This window comes from Artemia franciscana, chromosome 6, assembly GCF_032884065.1.
Source record: "Artemia franciscana chromosome 6, ASM3288406v1, whole genome shotgun sequence".
Taxonomy (NCBI): Eukaryota; Metazoa; Arthropoda; class Branchiopoda; order Anostraca; family Artemiidae; genus Artemia; species Artemia franciscana.
Window position 1 is genome coordinate 5,877,480 of NC_088868.1, and position 26,037 is coordinate 5,903,516.

Below are 26,037 nucleotides of genomic sequence, written 5' to 3' on the forward strand. Positions count from 1 at the left end.
ATAATAAATAATAAATAATAGATGATATATAAAAAAATATATATAATTTTCAAAATCTTTACTGTGAGTAAGACGATCCTGGTCTAATCAGTCACTAAAAAACAACCCTCTTTTTAATATTTCTACTTACTTACCAACATGTGTTCAAAAAGTTTCCAATCGGCCAGTAGCAGAAATCGACAAAATTCCCAAAGCTGCTGACAAAGTCGGGGATAGTGGAAACACTGGCATTTTCTGATAAAACCTTCCGTCAAAATTTTACTAGGCCATGAAAACTGCCATGTAGCATGGATATACTTTGCACGCTGGCTTCCCAACTTCTTTCCCTAAAATAAAGCAGACAAGGGGTTTATGGCTGGAGAATGTCTATGTCGCAAAATTTGGTTTTTGGCACAAGAATTTGTGGTAATGAAGCTGATTTACCAACTTCTCTCTGTCTGGTTCATCTGGTTGATTACCAAAATATTCATGTACGTTTATTTATATATCATTTGGCGTACGTGCTAGTTATATTTGTATATACAGTCATGTACGTTTGTTTCAGAAATGGGACACATCACAGCGCCACGGTTTGACCGTGGTCAGTGGACTGATTCCGGATAGCGTATCAAAGCACAGCAAAGGTATGTAAATTTGTCATTGCGCACACGTGAGGGAGGAGCCAAGGAGAAACCTGCTACACATGATGTGTCCCTGAACTCTTCAATGGAGATTATAAATATGGGCGTGACTGTTTATATGTATGTACCTAGGCTGTGCTTACCAGCTCCTCCCATAAAATAATTCCTCTGGGGTTTTTGACTATGCGTATCTCCTGTTGCTTGACCAACTAGAGTTTGACGACTGGAGAACGGTTATTATGGACACTTTAGCATCTCTTTTTTGCCTTTAACTATGTCTTTAGCCACTCTATAATTGGCATTCAGTATTTTAATTGATAAAACTCTTTCCACAATACAAGTTTTTCAATGAAAAGTTAAGAGCTATTTAAAAGTTAAAAGTTAGAGTCAAATAATCTTCCAAGCATAAAACTACCACAAATTACCATCAATAAATGAATGGAACTCAAAACTAAAAGAAATTACAACAAATAAGCCAGTCAAACACAAAACGAGCAAAAGGTAACATGGGTAGGGCTGAAAATCCCCGTGCCTTTTGAAGACCAGAGTATAATTTGTACTTTACTGAAAAAAAAACCAAATGACCATGGATTGTCGTCAAATATGCATATACTTATATTTGTTCCTTAAAGTTCTAATAATTTTTTAGGCTAGGTGTATTATATTATTACAACTCTATTATGTTTTTAGCATAGTGCATACTTCAGTTTTAGTTTTCAGTAAAGTGACGATAATTTTTTTAAATCCTTGATTGGTGTTAAATATTATAAGCAACAAAGAAAAAGTTATTATGGAAATTTCAGTATGTCTTTTCGGAAAATTTCTTTATGCCTTTTGAAATTTTTGAATATTTTCAGTGTTTGGGTTCAGTTTTCTTCTTCTTTAGAGCAGATGAAGAATTTCGGCTTCACGGACAAAGATCTGGACGATGTAAAAGGAATCTTCACTGACACCAGTATCTATTTTCTTTGTCTGACATTTTTTGTAGCCGGCTTTCATGTAAGAATTTATATCTATTCTATTTGTTTTTATACCTCCGCTTTTACAGCTTTTCTAAATCAGAACGACTCGTACAAAGGTTTATCTCAATCAAAAATCTATATTACCAATAAAAGAGGAGCAGCTATTATGAATCGTTACGTTTAAGTATCAAAAACAGTGAAATGAAATGTAACGCGGTATTGCGCGACATTACTGCAGAATATAGGCCTACAGTATGGCATTAAAAATACATAAATGTATAAAATTGGCTCATTGTGTACGTTAAAATGAGAAGGGGGGACTATTATAAACATTTAAAAGGGTAGTAATTTTTTTTTAAAGTTCCAAGGACATTAAGAATGATATATGACTGATTGAATTGGTTAAGCAGAAACTTGTAAATTCACATACATTAAATTTTTATTTAATTAAATTATTATTTTATTAAATTAAATTATAAATATATTACGATAAAATTATTGAAGACTGAAAAATTAGAAAGGATTGGGAAAGCCATTTTTAATGAGAAAGACCTTTATAGGCAGACATGTACTTTCTGACAGTGGCGGGTGCACAATATAAAAAAAAACGTGGATGATAAATCAGCGTAAATATGGTATAAGCATGTGACATCAAATAGATTAAGAATGTCTAGCTTCCCTTGGAAGGTCTAGATATCTTTAGGTATCTCAGGTATCTTTAGATATATCTCAGAAAAATCTGCATAAATATGGCATAAGCATGTGACACCAAATAGATTAAGAATGTCTAGCTTCCCTCGAAAGGTCTAGATATCTTTAGGTATCTCAGATATCTCAGGTATCTTTAGATATATCTCTATAAAATCAGCATAAATATAGTATAAGCATGTGACACCAAATAGATTGAGAATGTCTAGCTTCTCTTGGAAGGTCTAGATATCTTTAGGTATCTCAGGTATCTTTAGATATATCTCAGAAAAATCTGCATAAATATGGTATAAGCATGTGACACCAAATAGATTAAGAATGTCTAGCTTCCCTCGGAAGGTTTAGATATCTTTAGGTATCTCAGATATCTTAGGTATCTTTAGATATATCTCAGAAAAATCAGCATAAATATGGTATAAGCCTTTTGACACTAAATAGATTAAGAGTGTCCAGCTTCCCTCGAAAGGTCTAGATATCTTTAGGTATCTCAGATATCTCAGGTATCTTTAGATATATCTCAGAAAAATCAGCATAAATATGGTATAAGCATGTGACACCAAATAGATTGAGAATGTCTAGCTTCCCTTGGAAGGTCTAGATATCTTTAGGTATCTCAGGTATCTTAGGTATATCTCAGAAAAATCTGCATAAATATGGCATAAGCATGTGGCACCAAATAGATTGAGAATGTCTAGCTTCTCTTGGAAGGTTTAGATATCTTTAGGTATCTCAGATATCTTAAGTATTTTTAGATATTTCTTAGAAAAATCAGCATAAATATGGTATAAGCATGTGACACCAAATAGATTAAGAATGTCTAGCTTCCCTCGGAAGGTTTAGATATCTTTAGGTATCTCAGATATCTTAGGTATCTTTAGATATATCTCAGAAAAATCAGCATAAATATGGTATAAGCCTTTTGACACTAAATAGATTAAGAGTGTCTAGCTTCCCTCGAAAGGTCTAGATATCTTTAGGTATCTCAGATATCTCAGGTATCTTTAGATATATCTCAGAAAAATCAGCATAAATATTGTATAAGCATGTGAGACCAAATAGATTGAGAATGTCTAGCTTCCCTTGGAAGGTCTAGATATCTTTAGGTATCTCAGGTATCTTTAGATATATCTCAGAAAAATCTGCATAAATATGGCATAAGCATGTGACACCAAATAGATTGAGAATGTCTAGCTTCTCTTGGAAGGTCTAGATATCTTTAGGTATCTCAGGTATCTTTAGATATATCTCAGAAAAATCTGCGTAAATATGGTATAAGCATGTGACACCAAATAGATTAAGAATGTCTAGCTTCCCTCGGAAGGTTTAGATATCTTTAGGTATCTCAGATATCTTAGGTATCTTTAGATATATCTCAGAAAAATCAGCATAAATATGGTATAAGCCTTTTGACACTAAATAGATTAAGAATGTATAGCTTCCCTTTAAAGGTCTAGATATCTTTAGGTATCTCAGATATCTCAGGTATTTTTAGATATATCTCAGAAAAATCAGCATAAATATGATATAAATATGTGACACCAAATAGACTAAGAATGTCTAGCTTCCCTTGGACGGTTTAGATATCTTTAGGAATCTGCAAATCGTCAATGTCTGAGTGTTTATGTAGAGAAGTATTGTCAGACTTAGCAAAATAGTTTTCTTATTTATTTTCACGATTCTACTTGGCAACACTGACAAAAGGTTGATGCTGCCCCAAATTCTTCATAACAACAACCAAAATAAAAATCTTAGAAAATCTTGGTTTTCAGATATGAAAAGACTTCAGGGACAAGGGGGCTCAGGGACAATTTTTTTTTTACCGGCTATGTATTTTTGTCTTAATAGCTATATATTATTCAACGGCCCTTTAACGGCTATAGGTTATTGTGTAATTGTTTACAAGCTGTTAGAGAAGGGATAGTAAGTCTTATTATGAGACAGATGGCACTGAAGTCTGAAAAGTGAATTTTTAGGTTGAAATATCCGAACTTCTCATAACAGGTGACTCAGATAGACAAGGAGAGAGAAGTAACCCCCTGGCCTTAGGAATGGATTTAAAGAGAGAGGAAATAGGTTCAACCGATTCTTAGTATCTAAGCACCTTTCAAAACTCACATATATTTCACTTTTTATGAAAAAAAGTAAGAATGTGTTCCAGAAGCCAATTGTGAATTATCATCAATTATAATTAATTGTCTGTTGTTAAAATAATCTAATGAAAATCATAGTTGATATGATTAAAAGTATAATTATCATTTATGATAACTATCCCCTGGAATGAACACTAAGAAAGAGTTTGATATTGGTATAATGTGCCTGGAAATGTTCAGCTTTTAGATTTAAGCAGATTTTAGCAAGGAGGAATAAATACTGTTTCGTGTAAACTGATTTCCTAGTAATATAATCTTTACTGGCTTTTCCCTACCATTAATTAGTTATAATTTCCTCATTTCCAATTTTGACACTCCAGCACTATGGGATATACTAATAAATAATGGATGCAGTAACATCATAAAATTTTCGCAAAAAAACTCAGCAAGAAATTGGGGTAGAAAAATTTTAAATTTTATTCGTTGAAGGGCTAAGGCAAAATCATAACGATAACCCGTTGAAGGGCTAAGGCAAAATCACACCGATTACCCGGTGTCGAGATAACTCGGCACCGGGTAATAATTCGATATTTTTTTTGTCAACGGTCTTATCACTTTTTTCTTTTGATTTTCCATGTAGCTCGGATATCTAGCCGCCGGACTTAAACTAAAAAGCACACTGAAGTTACACAGCTCTGATGTTGTCACAAAACATTCAATCGATAATACAAGTAATAAAACCACTGCGCGTAAAGAGTAATGATTATAAAAATAATCCTCATAAAAATAACCGCTATATGATAGTGAAAGTCAAAGCTTCTTGACTGAGCAATCAAAACTGCTTACTTAAAAAGCTTCAAGAGCTTGGTGATAAAGCGCCGGATTTCTATTTTTCGAATTTCGATAACTTGATATTTGTTTCATCACTGACACTGGTTTTAAAAGTTTTTTTTTTTGGTTCTCTGGGTTTCCCGGAATCTATTTTTCGAATTTTGGTAATTTGATATTTGTTTTATCACTGACACTGGTTTTAAAACTTTTTTTTGGTTCTCTGGGTTTCCCGGAATCTATTTTTCGAATATCGGTAATTTGATATTTGTTTTATCACTGGCACTGGTTTTAAAACTTTTTTCTTTTGGTTTTCTGCGCAGCTATAGAAATTCACTGACCAAGGCCGTAGCTAGGATTGTCGGTCGAGGGAGGAGAACAACCTCCTCCCTTTTTTTGGGGGGGGGGGGTAGAAAAACCTTTAAAAACACATCAAAGTTTGTTTATATGTATTTTGTTACGTTTTTATGAGTCGGACAAAAATTTCGAGGGGATAGAGGGTTCAACCCCCTTCCCTCCTAGATACAGCCTTTACAGTGGCCCTGCATGAATAAAGTCTGACCTAACAAGCTCTGTTAGGTCGCTTTTAAGATTAATTAGAAAACGCGGGGTTTACATACGATGGAAGGATTTTCTTTTTTCACATTTTTTTTTATTGTGTAATGTTTGTATATTTCATCTTTTTTATTTATTTTTGTTGATTCGCTTGAGCTAATTTTCCTTCCTATTTTTCTGTTGGTAAAGTTTCCAGATATTTGCCTAATATATTCCAACTGTAATAGTTATTTTTACAAAAATTTCTTTTTGTCTTATTAAAAGTTTTATTCGTTTTTCAATATTTATTATTTCATTTTATTTAGTTCTCATTTATTTTTTTCAATTTCAAATAGATATTAATCAGTATAGACTACGTATATTGGCTAAGTATGAATGAACAAAACCTAGTTTTTCTCTATTTATTAATATATGCACAGTCAATACAATATTTATAGTTTCTTGGTGAATCAAGAAAGAGACTTATAAAATTCAGTGACGAATTCAATTTCAAATTTCCACCCTAAAAAGAAAAATAACTGTAGTGATATCAATAAGTGCAATATTCATTATCGTAACTGAGTATTATGCGTTCGCCTATCACTTGTAATTTATTTTCTTTTTTTTCGATTAAAATACCAAAAAGAATATATTTTTCAAAGTCAGCCACATCTTCCACCCCAGAACTGGTGTCTCTTGCTTTCCGTTCCCGTTCAATATAATCAGTTAATGTCGAACCACATCTTGAGAATAAATGGGCTCGGAAATATATTTTTTTTTAATAGCAAGAAGGTTTTGTCTTTTTAAGTATGTATCCTTGTTTTTACGGAATATCTTTGCAACTGTATAAAACAGTGTCGTCAGATGCGGTGCGTTTGCACCATTTGAGGAGGCTGCTTATTCAACTGTTGAAATCACCCAATTTTTTGGAAATCCGACTTGTTTGAATAGTGTATTCACCAGCGTAAATTTGCTTGAAAACTGGTACATTTGCCCATTCTTTCTTTTGTAGTTGATGCTTTTGTGTTATAATTAAGGTGTGCGTGTAACTGAACCCCCATGTAGTTGAAGTCCAAGCAAATGAACCCCCGTGCAACTCAATCCCATTTAACTGAACCCCCGTGTAATTGAATCCCCATGTACCTGAACCCCCTTGAAACTGAACCCCCAGTGTAACATTTTGCCCATTTGCACCAGATTTTATAAGTTTTTTCTATTGTGGTTTATGCTATCCTAATTCAAGCATCTGGTTAATAATTTTGTTGGTTAATATTTCTTCTCTTCTTTCATTTAGATTTGTTTAATCAAAATTTTTTTTCTTCTTTCGTTTGTTTCTTGCTGCTAAACGCTTTCGGATTTGAAGCCAAAATATTTGGATTTTATTTGCACAATTTTTTTTTCGTACAGTTTTTTTCGTACAAAGCTGCCGGTGCTATCTATTAAAGAACACGCAATAGAGACTTAGTTGGTGGAATCCTTCAACTACTTTCAGGGCTACTATTATTACTACTGCTGCTCTTACTATTGAACAAAATCATAAGGGTGTAAATACATCCAGGTTTTCAATTTTATATAGATACAATGATTTAGGAACAGTATACGGTATTAACTTCTATTTTTCAGGGAAAGCTCAGATGTACAGTTAAATCAAAATATACTCTGTTTATCCCGATTTTCAAAAGGCCATATATTATTAAAGATTGTTGACAAATTTTGTCCATTGTATACGCAGTAAGTCAAGTCTGAATTTTTTTTGAGAAGACCCAAAAATACTTGAAGCACTTTTTTTTAACCTATGAAAAATACTTTGTCAATTAAAAAAGAACAGAAGTTAATTTTGAAAGACTCTTTCCACAGAAGAAGTTTTTCAAAGAAAAGTAAAGAGCTTCATTAAACCAAGATGTACACAAATAGAGTCCAATAATATTTCTGATTATTTTACTATTTTATCTCACGCGAGTTACTCAAAACAAAATACATTTAGAAATTTTCTCTTTTTTAACTCCAATAAATTCAAAATTATTTACACTTTTAGGAATAAGGAATGAATATCACTAAATGTATTAAACTGAACTACCAATCCGCATTAATTTTTTTTCAAGAATCCTGGCGATGTTTCGTTTTCTTTTAACATTATGAGAAATTAAAGCACTAGCTTGAAACAAGGATTGTTTTCAGTAAAGTGCAAATCTTTAGACTTTCTGTCTTTAGAAACTACGGGGGTATGTCACCCCCTATGCCTCTTAGTTTTTGATCGTTTTGAGTTTGACTCGGTTATTTATTATAATCTCTATTTGTTTTGGGTTTTATTTACTTATTTATGGTGATTAATGGTAGTTTCACGCTTGAGTTATTACTTGACTTTTGTTTGTGCTCATCTTGGGTTTAATGAAGTTCTTTGCTTTTCTTTGAATAACTGCTTTTGTATAAAAAAGTTTAAAAAGTTAATATTCAGTAATGGGGAATCGAATGGTATTATGTTGATGGACCTTTGACTGACCAGATTGCTATCTACCCGGCATCATAATATCAGTGTTATAATATATTTGTTCATCTTTTGGGTATTTTTTCAATATACAGAGTATATTCAAAGTAATATACAGAACAATGTAATTACAGGGTATGGATATGTATATTTTTCCAATATTACCATTTTTTTTTAGATTCAGGAAAAAAAATGATGAACGAAAAAAAAAAAATACACTTAAAGAAAGAAATTCTCTAACTTCTTATTAAATGCTCTGTAAATTTGTGTTTTGAAACACAGTTCTGGTGTTGTCCAAGATTTGATCTTATTATGGAAGCCGACCCAGTGACGTTGATTTAGTTAAGAGCGTAGTGTGGGCAAGTTTGGCTTAATAATAAAATAAAAATGGCTCTAAAAGCTAGTACCTCAAATCAAGTGTTTTTCTTCTACCTTTCAACTTATTCTGCAGTACAAAAAAAATGCTTTTGCTGCCATCTAATATTCGTATTTGCTAGAGTCAGTGCTTTTCCTAAAGATGGCTAAGTAAAAGTGAGTCTCAGGTAGTAAAAATTCTAGGAGCCACATTTGTTTCATTTTCTTTTCTGCTTAGTAACTCTATTTAGTGTACTATAAAGAGACTTAAATACACGTACATAAGACTTTAATAATCTAAAAATGAGACTTAAATATAAGTATATTTTAATATACTTAATTAGAGAGGTTTAATAAGTCTCTAATTAGGATTATATTCTTAATAACTCTGTTAGTTTGTCTGTTTGTGATCGAGTCAAAGTATTCTTCCAATGTACAGAGTACTTGAAATTATGTATATATATATATATATATATATATATATATATATATATATATATATATATATATATATATATATATATATTCACATCTTTTACTTTAACGGCTATAATGTGTTATTGAGGTATCTTTCTAGACTGGTGTACTGATTAGAGTTAAGAAAAAATAAAATACTTTGACCTACTAGCTAGAAATTCGGCAAATTTTCAATTATTATTTCTAATTATGCAGGTTAATACAACAGAGGTAATTTAGAACCTTTTAGAATTTTTATTTGACTAGTTATGCTGTCTGTGTGGCTTTTCGGTCTGAAAACAAAAATTAATGCTTTAAGTATAAGGAGTGTTTGCTTCCAGGAGCATAAAAATGCACAGGAAATCTTTCTTTTTATTTTGGCCCCCTTTTTTGGACAAAATTTCTCTTTTTACAGTGATTAAATGATTAAACTACAAGGCTTACTTTTACATTTTTTACTTTTACAATATTACTTACATTTACATTGATTAAACTACAAGGCTTAAAAATACACAGGAAATCTTTGGCCTCCTTTTTGGACAAAATTTCCCCTTTTACCTTGATTAAAAATAATTGTAAACTACGAGGCTTAGGCCCTGTTTTGGACAAAATTCCCCTTTTAACATTGATTTAATACGTGTAAACTACAAGGCTTAGGTGCACACCTCAAAGAGGTCTAAGGAATAAAAACAAAAAAATTATGAATATCTTTATTTAGCTATTGTGTTTTACTATTAAAAAAAAATGCCTTTTGAAGCATTAGAAATATCGAAGTGCTACAGAGCTAGCAGATACTTTTTCCTTCTTTGTTTTTAAATTAACAAAAAAATCATTTTCAAACAGTTCGTGGTAAGGAGCGACCCGGCTCAATAGTAAACGAAACTCTAAAAAACGGAATTTAGATGCTAAAAGATACATCAAAAGAATTGGATTTTCATGCTGATTTCAAATATATAAGTTCCATCAAATTTAGTCTTTGTCATCAAAAGTTAAGAGCCAGAGAAAATTTGCCTTATTTTGGAAAATAAGTGGAAACACCCCCTAAAAGTCATAGAATCTTAAAGAAAATCACACCATCACATTCAGCGTATCAGAGAACCCCATAAAAAAATTTTCAAGCTCCTATCTACAAAAATATGGGATTTCGTATTTTTTGCCAGAAGACACATCATGGGTGCGTGTTTTTTTTTCTCTTTTTTTTTCCCAGGGGTCATCGTATCGACCAAGTGGTTCTAGAATGTCGCAAGAGGGCTCATTCTAACGGAAATGAAAAGTTCTAGTGCCCTTTTTAAATGACCAAAAAAATTCGAGGGCACCTAGGCCCCCTCCCACGCTCAGTTTTTTCCCAAAGTCAACGGATCAGAATTTTGAGATAGCCATTCTGTTCCACATAGTCGAAAACCATAAAACTATGTCTTTGGGGATGACTTTCTCCCCCACAGTCCCTGGGGTAGGGGCTGCAAGTTACAAATTTTGACCATTGTTTACGTACAGTAATGGTTATTGGGAAGTGTACATACGTTTTCAGGGGGATTTTTTGGTTTGGGGGTGGGGTTGAGGGGAGGAGGCTATGTGGGAGGATCTTTCCTTGGACAAATATGTCATGGGGGAAGAGAAATTCAATGAAAATGGCGCAGGATTTTCTAGCATTACTATAAAAAAAAACAATGAAAAAATCAACATGAAATAGTTTTTCAGTTGAAAGTAAGGAGTAACATTAAAACTTAAAACGAACAGATATTACGCACATTCTGAAAATACTTTAGCATAAAGAGCGAGGTATTTAGGAGGAGATAAATATCTCGCTCTTTATGCTAAAGTATTTTTAGTAATTTTAACTATTTATTCTATGGCCTCTCTGATTCAGGGGTCATTCTTAAAGAATTGGGACAAAACTTAAGATTTAGTGTAAAGAGCGAGGTATTGACGAGGGTATAAACCCCCTCATATACATAGTAAAAATATAAGAATATAAAAGTTTGTTACGTAAGTTAATTCTTAAGTTACTTTTTTTTTACTAACAAAAACGTGCGTTAAAAATTAAAAGTTCTAGTTGCCTTTTTAAGTAGCCGAAAAATTGGAGGGCAACTAGGCCTCCTTCCCCACCTCTTATTTCTCAAAATCGTCTGATCAAAACTAAGAAAAAGCCATTTAGCCAAAAAAGAATTAATATGCAAATTTCATTTTAATAATTTATGTGCGGAGAGCCAAAATCAAACATGCATTAATTCAAAAATGTTCAGAAATTAAATAAAAAAAAACTAGTTCTTTTAACTGAAAGTAAGGAGCGACATTGAAACTTAAAACGAACAGAAATTACTCCGTATATGAAATGAGTTGTTCCCTCCGCAGTCCCTCGCTCTTTACGCTAAAGTTTGACTCTTTGCCACAATTTTACTATTTAAAACAATTAAAAACTTTACCGTAAAGAGCGAGGGATTGCGGAGGGGACAACTCATTTCATATACGGAGTAATTTCTGTTCGTTTTAAGTTTCAATGTCGCTCCTTACTTTCAGTTAAAAAAAAACTAGTTTCTTTTTATTTAATCACGTAGAAAGACTGCATTGAATGCATAAATCTTATTGTATACCATTATTTTTTACAGTTACGCAGTTTACCTTTTTTTTTTTTTTTACTCTCTTATTATTTACACTCTTATTGTTTACCATTACACAGTCAGTTGGTTTCTGGTATTCACAAAGATCATACTTTATAGTTTTTTCTTTGTTATGTCTATTGTTCACATTACTTTGCTGCGAACTAAACTATAGATTTATATCTTTTTCAGATCTTATTCGACATATTAGCTTTCAAGAATGACATATCGTTTTGGCGACATAAAAAGTCGATGGTTGGCCTTTCAACTCGAACTGTTGTCTGGAGAGCTTTCAGTCAAACTGTCATTTTTTTTTATCTGCTTGAGGAAGATACAAGTCTTCTTGTTACTGTGCCGTCCGGCTTAGGCTGTATTATTGAGGTTGGCCCTTTTTTAATATGTTAAAATGGAACCCCAAATAGCTTTCTGTGATTTTCCGGGGCCCCGCTAGTGGTGAAGAAGAAAACAAGAGGATACCTCAGTGCTACCCATTCACAAAAGGAATTTCCCTTTTTTCCAAGATGGGGGGCTGTAAGTTTCCTGTATTGATTTTTTGACAATGAAAATTCAAACGGTGGACTTTTAATTTTTTTTTTCTTAGGCTGTTTTTGAGGAGTTTCAGACCATTCAATGAAATTCCCATAACCATAAATTTGCTGTCTAAATAATATTTCTTTTCTTAAGATTAGACGAAATAATAGTTGCCATTCCTGAATAAGCTACAAATGAAAATATAACTAGTTTACAAATTTACTAATACAAATTTAAAAAAATACAAATTTAAAAAGATTTATGTACACTTTAGTATATAGTGCATCTCGATACTCGTTATACAGCTTTTGTAGTACTACGATGCTCGATACGATACTGAAAACATCGATATTGAATTGTATCGTATCAATGCCATTGAAAAAAGTCCTACACTACGTCCGAAACGCGTTCCCGCCATTTTTGGAGATGTCGTTGTATCATTTGCCAATGTCTTCATAGAATCAATTTTAAGCATATTATGTAATGGTCGGACTCGTGTCCGTAATACAGCTGTGGCCGATATGCAATCATTTAACAAATATCTAAAAGAGAAATTAGCATTGGGCTTTGTCGTATTGACGCTCAATCAAAGAAGATGATTTGATGTACTTATCGGAAGTTAAGACCTTGAGATAATTCGCCTAATTTTAAAAAAGGCAATAAGTTAAGACCTTGAAATAGTTTGCCTAATTTTAGAATAAGGGAAAATGTTAAGACCTTGAGATAATTTGCGTATTTTAGAAAAAGGGAAAATGATAAGACCTTAAAATAGTTTGCCTAATTTTAGAAAAAGGCAAAAAGTAAAGACCTTGAGGTAGTCTGCATTGTTTCAGAAAAAGAGAGAAAACACTCCCAAGTTAGGGAATGATCTCGGTTCAAAGCATACCATCAAATTCAGCATACTAGAGGTCCATGTTACAGAGGTTGGAATCCCCAATTTGCAGAAATTAATTTATTGTTGTGGATTTCACTGTCAAGGAAGCGAAACAAGCAAGGACACATGCGAAACTTCTGGTCCCGATCAGAGGCATATAATTGTGTTGCGAGACCAACACTTTCGTTTTGTCCCGTTTTTTTTCCTATGCCGCCGATGTCGGCTTATTCCTGGATACTGGTAAGGGTCTAACCTGTGCGGTTTTTGCGGAAAGTGTGGACCTCAGGCCGGATTGATGAATATGACATTACATTTTGGAAAGCTCCGCAGAACTCTTGCCTGAGGCCAAAAAGGAAGGTTTTTGCTTGTCCACGAGCCAGAGACTATGGTGTGCGAAGTGAAGTGGAGTTATGTAGCCTATGTTAGAGAGGAGTATCTGAAGTTGTGCAGCCAAGCTTTCGTTTCATCGAACCATGTTTCTGCTTTCGAGTGGAAAGCTCCGTTCTAGCAGGCAGGCAGGCAGGCACCACTTTCAAATTGAAGATGGACTAAAATCTATAAGTGTTAAATATATGCGGCAATTACCTGGCCCCACAGCCAATATATCTTCTTTGAGCGATAAATAGAAAAATTTACAGAAGCAAAAAAGCGGCATTTTCCCACGGGTCCGAAAGTGCTGCCGTGATTTTGGCTGGGTTTATCATTTGTTTTTTCGGACTTGGGATTGAGGTAGAGAACTGTTATCAGTTGTACCTCTTAAACTTTAAAAGTTCTGTCATTGCTAAAATAATTGGAGCTTATCCTTTGCTCCTTTCTAAGTGGTGATGTTAGAAAGTTGGCCTGCGGCAAAAAATCAACTTTTGAACTAAGACAGATAGAATTTTTTTTTTCGACGGCAATCGATAGCTCTTGATGAGCTGATTAAAGTATATGACATCCATTTTTTTGATACAAAAATTCCTTGGTGAGATATAATAGTTTGAACTTTTCAAGGGGTTGACTACTTTAGTAGTAGGGTACACACTGAAACCAAAAATAAGCCGATACCAATTGTGAGACATGTAGGGGACTTGGAAGGAAAGGTCATTTGTTAGCTCATAATCATCTTCGGCAGTGAGGGATTTGCAAATTTTGCTATTTGGTGTTCCTATTATTTGTTTCCAGTGTATTTGATGGTAAGATCGAGTTGGTTCCAGTGATAAGACATGTAGTGGACTTGTAATTAATAATCGTCTGTTAGGCTACAATCATCTTTAGTGAAGAGGGGTTTGTAGCTTTTGCTAGCTGGTGAGCCTACCCATACTCACTGTAACCTAGAATTGAGTGTTTACGCAACTGGTACAAACGATAACGTAAAACAACGAGGCGGTTTCGTAATAATTAATAGAGTGCCATCTATGGTATTTTGATCCTGAAAAGTTAGTGATAGCTTTATAATACCAAATAGATTATATAAGATACTGTTCCAGGTCTTGATCGGTCACGATGTCTACGATTGAAAAGGATAAAGTTCAACTGGCTGCAAAGTCAATTTAGTCCCTTATTTCGATATTCTTTTGTTATTGTTGTTTTTTCAACGCTGAGGAATAGCCTTTGATCATGTGATTACTGATTGGGTTCTTCTTTGAACATAACGTTTTAGAAGCTTCGATAGGCTGACAATTTCAGCGTTTAACCGATAGCAAAGAAACAAAACCAAAGTGTTGCTCTCGCAGCACTTTATTCGGCGAAGCCGGACAAAGGTTGCCGCAACACTTCACGTTGCTCAGGCAACCTAGGTCTAGTTTAATAATCAGAGCCATATAAAGTCGTAAAAGGCTGTATAGTGGTTGAACAGACGGCTCTATACTTCTCTGGTTCTGATCAAGGCCATATAATTTCATAATTAATGCCGTAAAAGTCCGTACAATGGTTGAAGAGACGAAACTTCTCTATAGGATTATTTTTACATCTCCTTTTTTTCTCAATTTATTTTTATTAAAAACAAAATAGAGATAAAGAATAAATCAAACAGTTCGTGGTAACGAACTGTAGTAAGGAGTGACCCGGCTCAATAGTAACCGAAACTAAAAAAAATGGAATTTTGATACCAATAGTTACATCAAAAGAATCGCATTTTAATGCTGATTTTAAATATATAAGTTCCATCAAGATCAGTTATACCCATGAAAAGCTACGAGCCTGAGAAAATTTGCCTCATTTCAGAAAATAGGGGGAAACACCCCCTAAAAGTCATACAATCTTAATGGAAATCACACCATCAGATTCAGCGTATCAGAGAACCTTAGTAGAAGTTTCAAGCTCCTATCTACAAAAATGTGGAATTTCGCATTTTTTGCCAGACGACAGATCACGGATGCGTGTTCATTTGTTTTGTTTTTTTTTTTCCAGGGGTGATCGTATCGACTGAGTGGTCCTAGAATGTCGCGAGAGGGCTCATTTTAACGGAAATTAAATGTTCTAGTGCCCTTTTTAAGTGACCAAAAAATTGGAGGGCACCTAGGCCCCCTCCCATGCTCGTTTTTTCCCGAAAGTCACCTGATCAAAATTCTGAGATAGCCATTTTATTCACCATAGTCGAAAAACCTAATAACTATGTCTTTAGGGACGACTTACTCCCCCGCAGTCCCTGTGGGAGGGGCTGCAAGTTACGAACTTTGACCTGTGTTTACATGTAGTAATGGTTACTGGGAAGTGTACAGACGTTTTCAGGGGGATTTTTTGTTTAGGGGGGAGATTTGAGGAGGGTTACGTGAAAGGATATTTCCATGGAGAAACTTGTCATGGGGGAAGAGAATTTCAATGAAGGGGGCGCAGGATTTCCTAGCATTATTTGAAAAAACAATGAAAAAATAAATATGAAAAGTTTTTCTACTGAAAGTAAGGAGCAGCATTAAAAGTTAAAACGAAAAAAAATTATTACGCATATGAGGGGTTTACCTCCTCATTATACCTCACTCTTTACGCTAAAGTATTTTTAGTAATTTCAACTATTTATTCCACGACCTTTGTGATTCAGAGCTCATTCTTAAGGAATTGGGACAAAATTTAAGCTGTAGGATAAAGAGTGAGGTATCGACGAGGGTTGAACCCCCTCATACACGCAATAAAAACATACGGATATAGAAGTTCGTTACGTAAATTAATTCGTAAGATAAGTATATTTTTTTCCAATGAAAACGTTTGTAAAAAAATAAAAGTTCTAGTTGCTTTTTTAAGTAATCAAAAAATTGGAGGGCAACTAGGCCTCCTCCCTCGCCCCCTTTTTCTCAAAATCTTCCGATTAATTGCAATTAATTGATATGGAAACTTCGTTTCAACTATTTATGTGCGGAGAGCCAAGATCAAAACATGCATTAATTCAAAAACGTCCAGAAATTGAACAAAAAAACAAGTTTTTTTAAATGAAAGTAAGGAGCGACATTAAAACTTAAAACGAACAGAAATTACTCCATATATGAAAGGGACTTTTCCTCCTCAACGCCCCGCTCTTTACGCTAAAGTTTGACTCTGTCTCTTAACTCTACTTTTTAAAACAGTAAAAAACTTTAGCATAAAGAGCGGGGCGTTGAGGAGGAAAAGTCCCTTTCAAATACGGAGTAATTTCTGTTCGTTTTAAGTTTTAATGTCGCTCCTTACTTTCATTGAAAAAAACTTGTTTTTTTTGTTTAATAATCAAATAGAGCCAACAGAGAAATGAGCTCGAATCGAAGGCTTCCTATTATCATAAATTTTATATAGGCTACATAATAAATAATATGCTACCTATTATCATAAACTTTCTCCTTTGAGAGAGAAGGGAGACCTCTCTCTTGAACGAAAACATATTTAAATTTATTATTATCATCGATGTCATCTCAACAATGTTGATTTAGCAAAGAGCTGGTGTGACAATGACAAGGGTGACTTCATAATAAAATAAAAAACAACTAGACCTACGTTGCCTGGGCAACGTGAAGTGTTGCGGCAACCTTTGTCCGGCTTCGCCGATAAAAGTGTTGCGAGAGCAACACTTTGGTTTTGTTTCTTCGCTATCGGTTAAATTCTGAAGTTGTCAAAACTATCAAAGCATTCAAAACGGCATATTCAAAGCAGAACACAATCAGTAATCACATGATCAAGTTCTTCAGCGTTGAAAAAACAACAGCAAAATTATATCGGAAGAAGGGACTAAATTGAGTTTGCAGCCAGTTGAACTTTATCCTTTTCAATCGTAGACATCGTGACCGATGGAAACTTGGAACATTATCTTATATAATCTAGTTGGTATTATAAAGCTATTCGTGACTTTTCAGGATCAAATACCATAGATGTGCACCAATTTGCACAAATTTTTAGCCTCTGATGAACCTCCTCTAGCAACCGATTCTTACTTACAAGTCCCTCTCCCGTGATATACATCCAAGTTCACCGGAAACAAATAATGGGTACACCAACTAGCAAAAGTTGCAAACCCCTTGTCGCTGAAGTCATTGTAGCCTAACAGCCGATTATTACTTACAACTCCCCTACATGTCTGACAATCGGGAACCAAGTTGTTCTTACCATCAATTACACCAGAAACAGATAATAGGTACACCAATCAGCAAAAGTTGCAAACCCCTCATTGCCAAAGATGATTATAAGCTAATAATCGACTGTTGCTTGGAAGTCCCCTACATATCTCACAATTGGTATCGGCCTATTTTTGGTTCAAGTGTGTAGCTTACCACTGAAGTTGTCAACCCCTTGAAACTTTCAAACTGGTGTATGTCATGAAGGAATTTTTGTAACAAAAAATGGATGACATATACTTTGATCAGCTCATCAAGGTGTATCGATTGTCATTGAAAAAAAAAATTCTATCTGTCTTAGTTCAAAAGTTGACTTTTTTGCCGGAGGCCAACTTTCTAACACCACCACTTAGAAAGGAGCAAAGGATAAGCTCTAATTTCTTTAGCAATGAGAGAACTTTTAAAGTTTAAGAGGTATATCTGATAACATTTCTCTATTGCAATCCCAAGTAGAAAAAAAAAGAATGGTAAAGTCAGCTAAAATCACGAACAGAAATGGCTAGAAACAATAGATGGCAGCACTTTCGGACCCGTGGGAAAATCGCACTTTTTTGTTTCTGTAAATTTTTCTATTTATCACTCAAAGAAGATATATTGGCTGTGGGGCCGGGGAACTACCGCATATATTTAACACTTATAGATTTTAGTCCATCTTCAATTTGAAAGTGGTGCCTGCCTGCTTGCCTGCTCCACTTCACTTCGCACACCATAGGCTCTGGCTCGAGGACAAGCAAAAACCATCCTTTTTGGCCCCAGGCAAGAGTTCTACGGAGCTTTCCAAAATGTAATGTCATATTCATCAATCCGGCCTGAGGTCCACACTTTCCGTAAAAACCGCACAGGTTAGACCCTTACCAGTTTCCAGGAATAAGCTGAGATCGGCGGCATAGGAAAAAAAAAAAAAAAAAAAAAAAAACCGGGACAAAACCAAAGTGTTGCTCTCGCAACACAATTCTAGAAGCTAATGCATGAAATTACGTGTTTTTTTGCCCTTTCAACTTTTACGCGTTACAAAAAAGGTCGGTGCTACCGTCTAATATTCATATTTTTTGGAGTTAATGCTTGTTCTAAAGATGGCATAGTAAAAGTCAGTTTCACCTAGTAAAAAGTCTAGGAGCTAGTTTTTTTTGCCCTTTTGAGCCTTTATGGCGCAGATATTCTTATTAACTGGTTAGTTTATTTTTGATCAAGTCAAGGTAAATTTACATTAGGTAAAGATATGTAATTAAAATGGTTGGGTGAGCTAATTGGGTTTAACACAACTAACAGTTTAAAAATATTATTAGTATTTATTTGTAATTACTTAATGAATATTAAACTTAATTTGGTCATTTTAAATCAACCGATCATTTAGCGAAGAGGGTTTTGCTCTGCCTAACCTTCTTTGCTCCCCGATTTGAATGCGTTCCCGTTTTTAGAATAAAAGGTCTGAAAACAAATTAAATTTAAAACTGATATTAAGAGGTAATTAGTTTTTAAATTAACCTTAATATAAGTTGAAATGTTGTTTTCGTAATAATTCTCAATTAGAGTACGATCAGGAAGCTGATGACGGTAAGAATAAGGATTGATTGCATTATAGAAGTTGGCAAAGAGGTTGAGAAACTACAGATGGTACCGAATCAAAGGATCAAGAAACGGATGACGTCAAAAATAAAGATTGACGACATCTTAGAATTTGGCAAACTACAAATGGTACCGAATGCAAAGATCAGGAAACAGATGACGTAAAAAATAAGGATTGATTGCACCATAGAAGTTAGCAAAAAGGTTGAGAAACTGCAGATGGTACAGAATCAAAGGATAAGGAAACGGAACACGTAAAAAATAAGGATTGATAATATCATAGAATTGGGCAAACTAAAGATGGTACCGAGTAAAGGATCAGGAAACCTGTCCAGATTAAAAGTCAAACTTATTATCATCAGTCTCTGCCTGTATTTAATTAATTAAATTTGTTAAATTAATAAATTAAATAAATTTGGTATATTAGTTCAGTTCAATTAAAAAAATTTAATCAACAGATTTTATATTATTAATTACCCCAATCAAATAATTAGATTAAATTAATTAATTAAAATTTATTTGGTTAATTCATTTAATTTGCCGGTAGTTTAATCAATTTGTGCTATTAATTTGGTTACCATCAGTCTATGGTAATTGGAGGCCATAAAAGATATTAAAAAGAAATTACATTCAATGCGTTACTGGTCGAATAAAATTACGAAAAACCGAATTTTTACATATAAAGAATCACACAGCCATTCAAAAATAAATTAGGAAATAAATAAATAAGGAAATAAATTAGGGAATAAATAAATAAATAAAAAATAAATTTACAATCCGAATAAATAAATTAGGAACTAGTGAACAGGAAACAGATCCAAACTAACAAGTGGAAATGTGATATGTGAGTAACATATGTGAGCAGATGTAAGGGACAGCACTTGAAAAGCTTGAATCATCAACAGCAATAGATTTTAACTATAAAAACTTAACGAATTATGTTTATTTTTGTCTATCTACAAAGACAATATGTTGTGCTTCTGCACTAGTGAATATTTATCATCAATTTTTTTTCTTGGCTAGGTATTTAAAGGTTCTCGAATGCTACCTAAGAAGATTTCATGGCTTGAATCCGATATACGAGCTGGCATTTCGAGTCCTACGTTGCCTGTTTTTTATTGTTTAATAGAATTTGCTGCCTTTTGCTAGAACTAACGCTAAATTAAAAACGTCACCTACCCTTGTTTTGTCGTAGTCTAAGCTGCTTAGTCTTAATATTAGTCGTTAAACTTATTCTTGCGCGCTGAATTCTTAAAATCCTCAGAAATCGATTCTTTCTTATCTAAGACACTCAAATCATTACATAAAGTAAGTTTAAGAGAGTTTTACTTTCTGTTGTTACCATGTTCGCTCATGACTTTGGTCGTATGCCTTAGGACAACGTCCTTCTAGTTTATGACTTTAACGGGTATAAGACACAACCCTGTTTAAATCCTCTTTCCATACTGCATCTCTTAGCTTTTCATGCAGCATAAGTATCATCAAGTACGGTCACTACGATCCGTAATCATAATCACTACGTATGATCCGTAATCACTACAATCACTGCCTTCTGTTAGAACTTAACGTTACTTTTTGTCTGCACATGGAACAAATAGCTAAACTATTTCAGCTCAAAACTTGAGAATTTGCTGAACATACCCGGATATGAGAAGGAAATGTAACAAACTTGGTGTGATTAAATGCCGTCATTCCTTTACTCTCCATTTGACTCCCTTTGACTCTTTTTGACTCTATTTGACTCCCTTGAGTCTCCACTTTTAGTAACATTGTGGCGTTGAGTCAGGAGTCAAGGAAACGATGAAGGTCCGAACTGGCGAGTAAATTGTTTTAATGCCTGCGGTGCAGATATCATTCATCAGTGTTTTGTTTTATAGATTTATTATAATTTCTTATTTTTTTTTTCTAAGTAACGGTATTAAAATCTTCGGCAATAATACTGGAGTTAAGGTTGTATCTTTTGCCCTGACTGGTGATATCTTCGGCATTTTCTCATAAGGTTATATTATGATTTTAGCTTCTCCCTCTCTCCTGAAATAATATATGCATGTTTACCGTTATTTCGAGCTACAGTACCAAAGTACCCTTTTTCATTGGCCTACTACTCCCCTATCTTCTGAATAGTCTTATGTAAGACGATTACGATTTGTTATTTTTTTTTTTTAGTTTTGGAAAGTGATGAAAGTATTTAAGATTGAGCTTCGTTTTTCTGGGTGCATACTGCCACGAATTACTGTAGGAAGTTTTACGAAAGAAGAAAAGGAATCAGACCAATATGATGCTGACTTTCTAACAAAGCTCTCAGTTGTGTTGTGCCCTCTTGTTATTGGTGGCGCCATCTACTCGCTAGTCTATATGCCACATAAAAGGTAAGATTACTCTTGTTGGGGAAACAGAAAGAGCCGAATATAGATGACCGAATTTTTGAATATCCTACACCTCCTTTTGCCATCATTTCCCTATTTTGATTAAGTGTCAAGTCATCTGCTGCAACTTACAATTTCCGACAGTTTTTTTTTTTTTTTTTTTTTTTTTTTTTTTTTTTTTTTTTTTTTTTTTTTTTTTTAATTCAGTCCCCACTTGCTCTTGAAATTGTAAATAACTTATTTTGTATTATTTTTTTTTCGTTTATAACTAGATATAGCTTGTAAGATATAATATATAAATATATATTTACATTCATATGAATATACGAAATTATTAATATAAATAAATATTATGATAAATATTTGTATAAGTAAAATAAATATTTGTATAAATAGAAATATAAAAAAACACTTTTTTTTTAAAAAATAAAATTTTTATTATATGAATAAAAATTATATTTGATATTTTAATTAAAAAATTAAATTTTTATGTAGTTTCTATAAAAAATATAAATAAAAGAATATAGAATAAAATATAAACAGAATAAAAATATCTATAAACACATAAATTTGTAAAATTTAATAACTTGTATAAACTATAAACAATCTTTGGGTTATCTGAAGTATTTGAGGAAAAAGTGAAAAACCTCTAAAAAAAGAATTGTAAATAGAATTGTATATACTATATATCGCTACGGTTTGTGTAAAGGCTTCTGTCTTTTTTATCCCTATAGTTAGGCATGGTCTTTGGCTAGTATTAAATTAATATCTAATTAAAAATAAATTAATATTTATAACATATTTTCACCATTTCTTTTTTGTCATTGGGAAACTCAGACTGTTTTCAGTAGATTATGCAAACCATTCGAGTATTCTAGATAAAATTACTTTTTGATAGGTTTTGATAGTTCAGGGTGCAAGAATGGGTCTGAAAATTAATTCTAAGAAGACTAAGTTGTTTTGATTATAAAATGATTGATATATAAAATATATCAATATATATTTTATAATTTATATATTTTATATATATTATATTTAATATATTAATATATATTATATATTAATATATTTTATATATTTATTATTTATATATTTTATTGTTATATATATATAAAATATATATTAATGATTTGATATATAAAAGTGAGGAGGCGATGTTAGGCAAAGAGCCAATTTATCAATTGGATAATTTTACTTGTCTGAGTATTGTTAAATAGTAAAGATAGCATGTGCAGTGCGAATGTAGAAAGTGGAATAGCTAAGTCGCAGGGTGTTTTTAGTTGAAAAAACTTTTGGCGAAATAAAAAGAAAAGTCTGCTAATTCAGACTAGAATATTGGAAGCTATCGTAAAGGAAGTTGCCAAGTATGATTCTGAAAGTGTCGAAAGGCTGAGTTATATTTATTAAATGTTTAAGAAATATTATTCCAAAATATTTTGGAATTCCAAAATGTTAAACAAATATTATTCCAAAATATTTTTCCAAAATCTTATTCCAAAATGTTTAACAAATATTATTCCAAAATATTTTAGAATTCCAAAATATTATTCCAAGATATTTCCAAATTATTCTTAGACATTTTTCCAAACTGTTCAACCATTTTGGAATTCCAAAATATCATTCCAAAATGTTTAACAAATATTATTCCAAAATATTTTGGAATTCCAAATATTGTTCCAAAATATTTTGGAATTCCAAAATATTATTCCAAAATGTTTCCCAAATATTTCCCAAAATATGTTTCCAAAATATTATTTCGAAATGTTTAACAAGTATCATTCCAGAATATTTTGGAATAATTCAAACTCCAAAATATTTTTCCAAAATATTTCCAAATTATTCCAAAATGTTTAACAAATATTATTCCAAAATATTTTCCAAATCGGATAATAAGGTGTACTATAAGCTTAGTTCGAATCCACGTTCTGGAGCTTTCTTAGTTAAAGAAAGGTTAACCGAGTCTTTAGCCAAGATCACAGATGAAGTATGGCGGATTGCCAAGGATTTTGGTCTTTGGCTATTCACCAGGGCCAAACGTAAAGCAGGTTGTCCCTAAATGGGGGTCATAAGGGAATATTTATAGGAAGCTTTAACCTCTTGCCTGCTTTTCGCTAAATCAGTCATTTCCAATCCGCGTACTGAGGACTTACTCCCTGAATTTCACAATCCCATTAGACTCCGACTCCCCCGGTTAGCCTCCTTAGCAATCCCAACTTACTCTCCGATCCATGCTGTTACAGAGAGGTTTTGTAAATGTTTTACCCCCTTTATTCTGGAACACCTTAATAATAATTCGTGATTATGTGCTTGCCAAATTCCCCTTTTTGTCTATTGCCGTTTTTATTTTTGATTTATTGTAATGTTTTTGGTAATTTGATTGTCAATTGAACTTTATCTTTTGATGATTTTGCCTTTTTAATTTCTTTTTAATTTTAAGTGTTTGACTTAATGTACTGATTGGAAATTTTTTTTATTAACTTTTACTGATATATAAAGCGAATTCGGCTCTATAGGGCTTGTGATAATCTTTTGAAAATAAATATTATCTTATCTCTTATCTTGGATAAGATAATCCCAAGATATCTTGGGATTATCTCTTATCTTGGTAGGGAGATAAAAATGAAGCTTTGGATTCTTTTATAAGAAGGAGGAGTTTAACAGCTGTGTCGGCCTTGGGTCTCTTGGGACTCCACAAAGCCGGTTAGTGAATCTCCTATAGCTATACTTGAAGAAAAATTGTAGCCTTAATAGGCCTTTCTTACTTTGACTGCTTGGGCTGCTATATTGCTGTTTAGCTGTTATATTGCTGTTTTAGTTATAATGCTGTTATAATGGTTATTATAATATAACAGCTGTTATTGCTGTTATATTATAATGATTCTGTAATATAACAGCTGTTATTGCTGTTATACTATAATGCTGTTATAATGGCTGTTATAATATAACAGCTGTTATTGGTGTTATATTATAATGCTGTTATAAGGGCTGTTATAATATAACAGCTGTTACAGCTGTTATTGCTGCTATATTATAATGGTTGTTATATTATAATATAACAATAATGGTTATAACATAATGGTATAACAAATATAACAATAATGGTATAACAATGGTTGTTTTAATATAACAGCTGTTATTGCTGTTATATTATAATGCTGTTATAAGGGCTGTTATAATATAACAGCTGTTAATGCTGTTATATTATAATGATTCTACAATATAACAGCTGTTATTGCTGTTATATTATAATGATTCTATAATATAACATCGGTTATTACTGTTATATTATAATGCTGTTATAATATAACAGCTGTTATTGCTGTTATAAGGGCTGTTATATTATAACAGCTGTTACAGATGTTATTGCTGCCATATTCTAATGCTGTTATAAGGGCTGTTATAATATAATAGCTGTTATTGCTGTTATATAATAATACTGTTATAGGGCTGTTATAATGCTGAAAGCTGTTTAGAAGGATCGCTAGGTTGTCCCTTGAGCAATTGTTGGTTTCAAACAAAAGTTTGGAACTCGGGATGTTACTTTATGACCATGACAGGGTATAATATAGTTTTCAACCCTGATGGAAAAAATGTATCAGCCACACCCCAAGATATCAAGTATCTGAGTTTTCAAAACCTTGCACTGTTTTCATATTATAACTTATTTAGGTTTGAGGCATGCTTATCATATTGATCTGATCTTGATCTGATCAGTCTTGATCTGATGCCTGCTTGAAGCTGTATTCAACACTTACTGATTTTTTTACCACAAAAGTATTTTTATGAATATGAATTACTAAAGGATTGGGTTTGACATCCCCAAGCTAGAAATTGTCCAGTGGTACAGAATGCCAAAAATAATTTATAATTCAATGTATCAAGTTTGTGCAAGTGGAGCTTTTTTAAATTGGCGTTTGGAGTATTGCGTTTGGGTGATAAGTTGCGGGCACCTATTTAACTGCAATCTAAAATCTTAAAATTTTTGCAAACACTTTATACACTGATTTAAATTTGTGGTCCATTTTCGCTGAAAAATTGCCCTTTTTTGAACAATCAACAGGAGGGGGGGGGGATTTAAGCTTTGGAAAATGGGAGTGGAAGATATAATATAGAAAACTTTTTTTGTTAGGCTCAAGAACAAAAAAAGAATAATTTTTTTGAGAGTTTATTACAATGAATATAAAAAATGCAGCAAAATTTTTTGTTTCTGGGCTTGGGGTTGTGGTATCTTTGGGTTATATTCTTGTGAAGGTTTAGCTGAATAAGCCTGGGAATTCAAGCTGTTAATGAAAAGTAATGAAATAAATGAAGGAAGTATTATGTAAATTTTATAAATAGTATATCCTTTGCTTATTTTTGAATATTAATTTAAATCATAAAGAGATTTATGGAAATATGGAAGGAAATAACCCTGCAATTATAGAAATAAAAAAAATGTATGTGAATATTAAATAATGGCTTTTCGAGGTCAATTTGTTTAGTGCCGAACTGAAGTGTTCTCTATAACGAAAAC

General features: G+C 32.9%; 1 protein-coding gene across 1 annotated transcript in view; it reads left to right on the forward strand.

Moving 5' to 3' along the window:
• Positions 1–1,409: 1,409 nt before the first annotated feature.
• Positions 1,410–26,037, forward strand: part of LOC136027956 (lipid scramblase CLPTM1L-like) — a 33,497-nt gene continuing 8,869 nt past the window's right edge. Inside the window, exons 1-3 of the mRNA XM_065705432.1 lie at positions 1,410–1,619; positions 11,827–12,015; positions 21,325–21,527. Of these exons, the coding sequence (XP_065561504.1) occupies positions 1,425–1,619; positions 11,827–12,015; positions 21,325–21,527 (587 nt within the window). The 5' untranslated portion in view covers positions 1,410–1,424. The remainder of the gene's footprint in view (positions 1,620–11,826; positions 12,016–21,324; positions 21,528–26,037) is intronic.